Source organism: Corylus avellana, chromosome ca5, assembly GCF_901000735.1.
Source record: "Corylus avellana chromosome ca5, CavTom2PMs-1.0".
Classification (NCBI taxonomy): domain Eukaryota; kingdom Viridiplantae; phylum Streptophyta; class Magnoliopsida; order Fagales; family Betulaceae; genus Corylus; species Corylus avellana.
The window spans coordinates 10,658,800-10,668,458 of record NC_081545.1 but is presented as its reverse complement, the minus strand read 5'-3'; the positions used below and the strand labels follow the sequence as shown (position 1 = coordinate 10,668,458).

Here is a 9,659-nt window from a genome sequence, read left to right as displayed (position 1 = left end):
TTGTATCATAACATTATAAGAAAATTGCTAAATTTTATTCCCAAAAAAACGACATCGTTTAAGGACGTTTCAGACCATGAAATATGACCGTTAGAAACTAAGAGGCACCCCATCCGAAGCGTTCCTAACCTGGCCGTTGGATTTGCACTCCTGAGCCTCCCCCGAATTCAAAAAATTCGACCGTTGGAGATCCGAACGTTAAACTCCTCCACCTCATAACTTTCTTTCTCTCTCGTTCTCGCTCTTACTCTCATTAACCACCAAAGATCTTCCTCTTAATTCCTCTTGTCCAAAGCACCAGAAAAAAAAAGCTAAAGAGACAGACTCCCTCACAAAACAAAGCCTTTTGGTATTTGAGAGATCATATGGCGGAAGTGGCTGCTAAGGAGGAACCGAGTACGGCGGCAGCAATGACAACGGCGACGATGATCGACGAAGCGTACGAGTTCTTGGCGCCGCGGTTCTACGATTTCGTGAAGGGAGAGAGTGAAGAGGACGTGCAAAAGGCCGAGCTCTGGTTCGACTCCGCTCTCGCCTACGCCCCGTCCCGTACGTTAAATCCCTTCCACCTCCTCCTCCTTATCCTCCTCCTTCACAATCCTAAAAGAAATATAAACGGTTTTAGGTTTGCTGTTCATTTTTTCTTGAATTCATTTTTTCTTTTATGCCAGTTCTTGGATTCTGTCCTGTTACTTTTTCTTGGATTTTTAAGCTTTGACTGTAAATAATGTACTCTGAGTTCTTCATTTAGGTTTGGTTTGGTTCGACTGGAATTTGGGGGTTTCTTTGTGGATTTTCGTTGTTGAAATTCTGTGCCTTCTGCATGGGTTTTTTGAAATCCTAGGGTTTGGATGTCATTTCCGTATGCGGAAATTTCTTGCAATTTCACGATTTGTGCGATTCTTTTTGGAACTTTCTAGGGTTTTGGATTTACTTTCGGTGATTTGAATACCATTTTCCTGTGGTAATTTCACCGAATTTTAGGGCTTGTAGGAGTTGGAAATGATGGATATGCATTGCCGCTGTTTGGTTACTGTAGGTTTCGCTGTATATCTTATGGAAAATATTAGGCTCTGTTTGGTTGTTGGGAAAATAAACGAAATCCGAAGTTTTGAAGCACTGATAGTGATGTCGTTTTAAAAAAAAAATACTATCAAGCAATGAAATCCGAATTTTTTTGGTGTTCAAGGAAAACTACGGGTAAATTTAAGTTCTATGGTCTCTTCGGGTACAATGTTTCAGTCTGTTTTTTAGAATAAAATAGGCTCGATCGAGACAGAGACAGAAATCTGAATTTGGTAGTTCTTTTGTTATTGGTTGTGATTAACATACTGTTTGGTAGGTTAGAAAATGTTAGAAAATGTTCGAAAAATGAAATACTAACCGTTTCTCTCAGTCTCAGCAACTGAAAGGATCTTCTGGTCTCATATAAGCTCTAAATAAGTCTACGAAAAATTAATGCAAATCAGGTGATGACTGTTTTTCCAGGATTCCAAACGATAAATATTGTAGCAATGCAAAGTATTCATTCCCTTCTTACTTTTCCTCTGTACCTAAGAGGTCTGTAGAGTTCTTCTGGTCTGGTCATTCATTCAATTGGCATTTCCTTTTGAGTTGGATAGGATTTTGGATTATGGATTTTCTTGCGGCTCTCGAGGACTGTAGGGTTGTATCAATGAAATACAGCTGTTGCAATTATGCTTTGAGCTTGAAATAAGTTTGTTGCCTATTTTATTATTACTGGTTCAAAATGTTTGATTTTTCTGGTATTCTATGCAGCTTGTATGCCTAGAATCAGGACTGGTAGGTCTTTTACAGTTGAGAGCTTATGCAATTTCAATGAAACAGACCAAATGCAAAAGGTGGTGTGATCTTTTTATATATTACTCATTCCTCCTGTTCAAAACTTGGCTTACTAGCTTTCTGATGTCATTGGCTGTTTAACTTTTTTGTGCAGAAATCAGAGTCATCAGATTCAGAAGCTGCTGATAATAACAAAGAAACTAAGCCTAGACTTGAGCCTGTGCCAGCTGAATTCAAGGAACAAGAAGTGACACCCACCGAGGCGAAAGAAGAAAACAATGCCAATGTGGTAAATTTTCATTCTTTAATCTAAGACGTGTTCAAGTTTTTTCAATTGTCTTCTGGTGGCTAATTCAAGCATCTCCAGATTTCTGCTGGTAAGGTCACAAGTGAAGATGACAAAGGGCAAGGTGCATGCACTCAAGAAAATGGAAGGTTTGCTTTTTACTCAGTCTTGACTTGTTGGCAGCACATAGAATTCAACAGGCTAACACTATGATTCTCATTCTCTTGCTTGTTTGTATGTATCTTTTCGGTAATTTCAGGGATTCTGCTGGAAGAACCTCCTCTTCCAGTGTAAAGATAGAAGTGAGTGACGATAAGTTGAATAGTAAATCCAGTGTTCATGTAGGAACTGAAGCTTGCACACCTAAGCCGACAATGACGTCTCAGAAGGTAGGCCGGGTGACAGATTCCAAAAAGCACCAGACAGCTAAAAAGATAGCTAGTTTGGTTAGGAACCCATCAGCACTGAAGCCTAAAAGTCAGTTGCAGTCATCGCAAGCCAAAAGTATCAAACCATCAAATGTGAAAAGGTCGGTTATTTTCCCGTAGTCTGATTTGTGTTTAGATCTGTTTGAATGCTAATATGCTGATTGTGCTACTCAAAATTTATAGGGACACAAATGTGAAAAACTCTGTTGGGACTCCCAACCTAGCTCAAGATAACCAGGCCATTAAGCGACAGAAGTTGGAAGGAGGAAGAACTAGACAGGTGAATGTTACAACTTCTCTATTTAACTATTGCTGTTTCCTTGGTTTGTTATAATCTTAAAGCATTTTCTTTTTCTTACTTTCAGATACTAAATGTCAAACCTCAGCATTTTCCCCACAAGTCAAAACTTGGTCTTACTAGTGGTACTTCCAACTTATGCGCTTCAACTGCTAACAAAACTAATAAAGAGGACAGAAAGGTTTGCTCTCTCAAACCCTAGAAATAATTGTTAATGTTTTCCCTACTTCAGGATCTCTTAACTCATTTTGACTCTTTTTTCAATCGTAAGGTTTATGTACGGGAACCTGCAAAACCATTTGTTTCAATGGCAGAAATGATGAGGAAGTTCCAATCAAGTACCAAAGACATGTCACTGCCACATGTAAATGACTCCACCTTAAGCAAAATTCTAGTTCTCCTAATTGCTTCATTTCCTATTTTATTTATACTAAAATCCCTTCCATACAAATTTCAGGTTGATGCTGCTTCTAAACTAACATTGACAAGGCCCAAGGAACCCGAATTTGAAACTGCTCAACGGGTTCGCTCAACTAGGGTAAAAAGTACTGCGGAGCTTGAGGAAGAAATGATGGCGAAAATTCCAAAGTTCAAAGCACGACCACTAAATAAGAAGGTAATATTAATAGCATTTGTTTTTCTTTATTATTCACAATTCTCTCCCTCCTCAGATATGATCATTAGGTTACTCAACTGTATTTATCTATTTGCATTTTCCTTTTTGGTTGCAGATTCTCGAAGCTCCAACACTACCCACAATACCGAGAAGTACACCGCAGCCACCAGAATTTAAGGTAATAAACTAGAGGACTAGATTGAGGAATGGATGTTTAAGAAAGAAAAGACGATATTGGACAATTGGACTAATATTTCCTGATTGCTGCAGGAATTCCGTTTGGAGACCATGGCAAGGGCCAATCAGAATGCAGAATCAGCTTCTGTAGCTTCGACAGAAGTGTCCCATCAGGTTTGGTTTAGGGAGTAATATTCTGATAGTTTTTCTTACTTCCGAAACAGTACTTGCTTCATTTGGTTTACTTATATTTCCTTGGATTCATAACAGAATAATCCATGGAAGCCTCATCTGACTACACCTAAAACCCCTGTACTTCATACATCATTGAGGGCCCGTCCCCCCAAGGTGAAAACCTCTTTTGAAATTGAGCAGGAGGAGCTTGAAAAAATTCCTAAATTCAAGGCCAGGCCTTTGAATAAGAAGGTATGAATCCATCTTTTTCGTTCCAATCTTGTTGGTGTCACATTTTACAACCTTAGTATATCTCTAAACAAATATATTTCTTCTTATTTAGATCTTTGAAAGTAAAGGGGAATTGGGGTTGTTCTGTCATGCAAAGAAACATGTAACCAGGCCTCAAGAATTTCATTTTGCAACGGATGAGAGGATTCCGCCGCCTGCCGCTGTTGTTGATTTGTTTGACAAGGTAATCATTTTAAGGAAAGTGTATCTCTAGTTTTCTATCCCTTATCCCCACAAACAAAAAAAATATAGGGTGGCAATTGCAGTTTTTCATAATTCTCTTTTGCAGCTTTCTTTGAATTCAGAACCTTGCCATGACAATCCCGTTGTAAGAAACACTACTCCAAATCCATTCCATCTTCACACGGAGGTGAGCCCTATTAACTTTTTTGATCAATGGGACATTGGGATCAAGATTCATTTGAGTGTTACCTTTATAATGAACTTTGTTCCTGCTATCAGGAAAGAGGGGCCGAGAAGGAGAGGAGATTTGTTATGGAACTCGTGCATAAGCAGTTGGAAGCGGAAAGAGCTAGGATTCCAAAGGCTAACCCATATCCTTATACCACTGACTATCCTGTGGTACGAAAATTAATTAATTTACTTCTAATTTCAGGTATGATAATTTTATAATGAAGATGGTACCATGATAACTATTCATATATACAGATTCCACCAAAACCAGAGCCCAAGCAATGCACTAAACCAGAGCCTTTCCAGTTGGAAAGTCTGATGAGGCATGAGGAGGAAATGCAGAGGGAAATGGATGAAAGGAGGAGGCTAGAGAAAGAAGAAGCCCAGATGAGAATTTTCAAGGCGCAGCCAGTTTTGAAAGAGTAAGCAGCCATTGAACACCTTCCTTGCATTTGTCTCACTGAAGAAATATGAGTGACTCATTCCTTATTCTCATTCAGGGACCCTATTCCAGTTCCAGAGAAAGTGCGCAAACCCCTCACTCAAGTTCAGGAATTTAATCTCCATGTAGATCATCGAGCTGTGGATAGAGCAGATTTTGATCAAAAGGTACCTAAAATTACTATCCAAATTTCCTGGGAACACTTGAAAGACATGGTATTTTCAGTACTGATAAAAAAAAAAAAGTTTATTTACAGATTAAGGAGAAAGAAATGATGTACAAGAGATACAGAGAAGAGAGCGAGGCAGCACGGATGGTATGAATATATACAATTGTTAGTGCTTTGTATTATTCTTGTTGAACAGGCTTTTGTCAATATAAGCTCAATTTTTTAAACTGTTTCCAGGTTGAGGAAGAAAAAGCCTTGAAACAACTGAGAAGGACATTGGTGCCCCATGCAAGACCAGTCCCTAGTTTTGACCATCCTTTCTATCCCCAAAAGTATGAATAATATAATTAATAACCTCTATTTTTTTATTTACTATTTTCCTTTTCTTTTCTCTTTGTTTTTTACAGCCTTCTTTGATAGAGAGAGTGATGATGATATGATGTTGATGTTTTGTAGGTCTTCCAAGGAAATAACGAAAGCAAAGTCACCAAATTTGTGTGTGCTCCAGAGAAAAGAAAGGCGAAAAGTGGTCAGAAGCGTGGCTGATGCAGTTTCGAGTGCCGCCGCTCATATGAGATGATGATAACTCTCGTGAGCTGGAAAAGTTAAGTGTTCAAGAATTCTTGAACCCCTGCATGCAGAGGGCTATACAGGTTTTTAGGTACTCTCTCCACTTTGTTTCAGCGTCTGTTGTTGCCAATATTATGTAATATCATGTAAATTTGTTACCTTGGAAAAAAAATATGTAGTTCCTATTGAACGAACAATTCAATTTTATTTTATGTTTCCGTCTCTAAACTTTCTTAAAGGGTCACACTCGTAGTGTAAAATAGGAAAAAAAGAGGTTTGTGTGAACATTTTCTGAAAGAGAAAAAAACCAATAATTTAATTTTACTACATTTTTTCTTCTTGATAGATTTCATTCATCTCTACTGATTTATTCTTGGAAATTCCCTTCACAATTTTCATGTTAAAAAAAGTCATTTATTTTTGGCTTTATAGAGAACAAATAGATTGATATACAACGAGTATTATGAAACATTGAAATTCTAGAATGAGCAAATGTAACCTTGAATGAGGACGCAAATACTATTTTCCATGTTCCATGTTCCTATTTTTTCTTAATATCTCGAGGATACACTTACTCAAAAAATTTCTTTAAAATTTGCACTTCAAATGAAAAATTTGTTTTTCTAAAATAAAAATTATTAGAACTTAAAGAAGAGAAATGAGAACAACAAAGATAGACTCCGATAATTAAAGTGTACAATATTCTTATTTATAGAAAAAGAGTGTGAACTTTACAAGTCTTTCTACTTTTACATTAACAACAATAAAGTTAATTTATCATTTGTAACTCTTGTTTCTTGAGTTCTTGTAACTCTTGTCTCAATACGCCCCCGCAAACCCAACAGTAGATGACATACGTTGAGATTTGATCTTGAACATCAAAGGGATGAGAAATGACTTCTATGGTCTGAATTGAAACATAGGCTGCTATGATCGAAATTTGGACTTTGGCGACTCTTGGCCGGCATTAGTTACTTTGACCAAGATTTGACATCAGCAATCTTTTGGCCGATATCGGCTATTAGGGCCAGAATGGGCCTAAAATTTACCACATGAGCCAAACATATGCCACTTTGGGCTTTTTCTTCTTTTTTTTTCCTTCTTTTTTCTTTTTTGTTTAAGAAAAATTCTAGGCTTACAAACAAATTTTACAAAAATTGAATTTATCTTATTTCCAATCATATTATGCCACATTATATTGTAAAATTTGTTTGTAAGCCTAGCACCCCTCATTATTTAAATGTTACATAACATAAATCAAAACTGCAACATCAAAATGGCTAAACTCAAAAAATAAATTATTGTGAAACGGCCAATCTATGGGCTTCAGCTGGTGGCACATAGATCTATGATGGAGTGTTCACCGGAGCTTCAGAGACCACAAACTGTTCAAGGTGGTCGAAGAAGGCGCAGGAGCTTTGCGATGGGTTCTCTTCGTGTGAGCTTTGCGATGGGTTCTCTTCGTGTGGATATGGTGATTTCTTCTTGTTGCACTAGGAGCTTTCTCCGTGCTGCTCAAGGGTATCATGATACCCCAGTAGATGAACAAAAAAGCAATTTGAAAGAGAAACCATCGTTAATGCTATTCATGCCAAACGTGAAATTTTTTTTTTTTTTTTAAGATGTGGCATGTGGGGGGAGAGATTGTCAAAGAGTATGAAGAGAGAAGAAAAAAAAAAAAAAAAAATCACAGGATCGAAAATTGGCATTAGCTCTGATACCATATTAAAACTTATAATTTAGATAAAGGAAATCAGAACAAGAAAGAAAGACTCCGAGAATTAAGGTGGTTTAGCCTACGTCCACATATCAAAGCCTTTTGATGGCTATATTTTTTCTTGATGTTTTTGATTGTGTACAATACTCTTATTTATAGAGAAAGAGTATGAACTTTACAAGTTTTTTTTACTTTTATATTAACAACAATAAAGTTAATTTATCACTTATAACTCTTGTCTCTTGAGTTCTTGTAACTCTTAACTCTTATGTGCCAGTAGTTCATCTATTTGGCCATTGTCACAGCAGAGAGCGAATTGCTTGGCCAACGGTTTTTCAGTAAAATTATTGGGGTCTATCTTTTGGGCTTTAAAGGTGACAATTCGTGTTCTAACTTGATTTATTTAATAAATGAGTCAGATCTTTCAACCCTAACCCGTTAATATTTGTTTTAAGTTCATGAGGCAAAACGAAAATTAGCTACCAACTAGTTTGTAGCAAATTGGTACAAACCAATCAAATAAATTAATATTGATCTCATTTAGTCGGCGTTAGAGACATTTAGGATAATAATAGGAACAGTTATTTCATATATTTTGATATTGAAAATCAAATTTTTGAGCAATGATCATTCGTTCTAAGTGAACTAGAAATTTCTTTTTCTAATTATCAGAATCTTAGTTATTTGAATAGTGCATCCGATCCCACTAATCCTTACATATATATGATACTAAATATAGTTGGAAAAAACCACATTAATAAATTGCCACATGTCCTTAAACATGAGAAAATCATATATTTTTTTAATATAAAGTGCTTCTCACATGCTTTATAAACACGTCACCTTAGACAGGTTTGTAGCAAAATTTGAAGCTAATTTTTATCAGAAATATTGTATGTCGGGTTTAAGTCATGTCAAAAATTGCAATAAAAGCTTGTCACAAAAAAAAGATTTGAAAAAACATTCGAGACTCACCAAAGGTCATATGCCAGTGAGGGAAAGCTTCGGTGGCCCTTAAAAGCCCCTTCCTAACAACATAGTGAATGATAATCATATATATATATAAAAGCCGAGTTTTGACGTAGGGAATGCTTAGAATTGCGACATGTGTCCTCCTAACTCCATCTCCCACGTCTCTCTCTCTCTCCCTCTATCTCAACTTAAATGTCTTAAACTAATTCTATGGTTTAACACATTTAATTAATTGTGTTAACTCTCACTCTCCCATAATTTGTGTTTCAACCGTTTTTTTTTTCTCTTTCTCTCTCTCCCTCTATCTCTACTTGAATGTCTTAAACTAATTCTATGGTTTAAGACAATTAATTGTGCTAACTCTCACTCTCCCATAATTTGTGTTTCAATCGTTTTTTTTTTTTAATTAATTGTGCTAACTCACTCCCATAATTTGTGTTTCAATCGTTTTTTGTCAATCTCTCTCTCTCTCTCTCCATCTATCTCCACTTAATTGTCTTAAATCTCTCTCCCATAATTTTATATTTGAATTCTTTTTCTTTTTTTTTTTAATTAATTTTGCTAACTCTCACTCTCCCATAATCTCTTTCTGTCCCATAATTTATGTTTCAACCGTTTTTTTTTAATATAATTTTATGTTTGAACCTTTTCTTTTCTCTCTCTAAATTAATTATATGGTTTAAGTGTCTTAACTATTTCTGTCTCCCATAATTTTGTCTGTCTCTCTCTCCCTCTATCTCCACTTAAATGTCTTAAATCTTTCTCCCATAATTTTATATCTGAATTATTATTATTTTTTTTTTCATTAATTGTGCTAACTCTCACTCTCCCATAATCTCTGTCTCTCTCCCATAATTTATGTTTCAACCGTTTTTTTTTTAATATAATTTTATGTTTGAACCTTTTATTTTCTCTCTCTAAACTAATATATGGTTTAAGTGTTTTAACTATTTCTTTCTCCCATAATTTTGTCTTTCTCTCTCTCTCTCTCTCTCTCCCTCTATCTCCACTTAAGTGTCTTAAATCTTTCTCCCATAATTTTATATCTAAATTCATTTTTTTTTTAATTAATTGTACTAACTCTCACTCTCCCATAAAAGCCGAGTTTTGACGTAGGGAGTGCTTAGAATTGCGACACGTATCCTCCTAACTCCTTTCATATTTATATATATATAAAAGCCAAGTTTTGACGTAGGGAATGCTTAGAATTGCGACACGTGTCCTCCTAACTCCTTTCATATATATATATAAAAGCCGAGTTTTGACGTAGGGAATGCTTAGAATTGCGAACGTGTCCTCCTA

The 9,659-nt window shown here is 36.0% G+C and overlaps 1 protein-coding gene across 1 annotated transcript; it reads left to right on the top strand.

Annotated features, from left to right (window-relative positions):
- Positions 1-245: 245 nt before the first annotated feature.
- On the top strand, positions 246-5,961 carry LOC132181252 (protein TPX2). Its single transcript, XM_059594383.1, has 20 exons — positions 246-549; positions 1,780-1,862; positions 1,958-2,092; positions 2,171-2,238; positions 2,349-2,618; positions 2,701-2,797; positions 2,883-2,996; positions 3,087-3,179; positions 3,273-3,431; positions 3,547-3,609; positions 3,702-3,782; positions 3,879-4,034; positions 4,126-4,257; positions 4,363-4,443; positions 4,536-4,655; positions 4,743-4,909; positions 4,988-5,096; positions 5,186-5,245; positions 5,336-5,430; positions 5,555-5,961. Exons 1-20 carry the CDS (start codon positions 366-368, stop codon positions 5,676-5,678), a joined length of 2,391 nt encoding a protein of 796 aa, XP_059450366.1. The 5' UTR covers positions 246-365; the 3' UTR covers positions 5,679-5,961.
- The last annotated feature ends 3,698 nt before the right edge of the window (positions 5,962-9,659 follow it).

Coding starts and splice junctions, on each gene's coding strand:
- LOC132181252 (XM_059594383.1), top strand. CDS start 366: ATGGCGGAAGTGGCTGCTAAGGAGGAACCGAGTACGGCGGCAGCAATG. Junction 2,239..2,348: donor TGCACTCAAGAAAATGGAAG/GTTTGCTTTTTA, acceptor CGGTAATTTCAG/GGATTCTGCTGGAAGAACCT. Junction 4,035..4,125: donor CCAGGCCTTTGAATAAGAAG/GTATGAATCCAT, acceptor CTTCTTATTTAG/ATCTTTGAAAGTAAAGGGGA.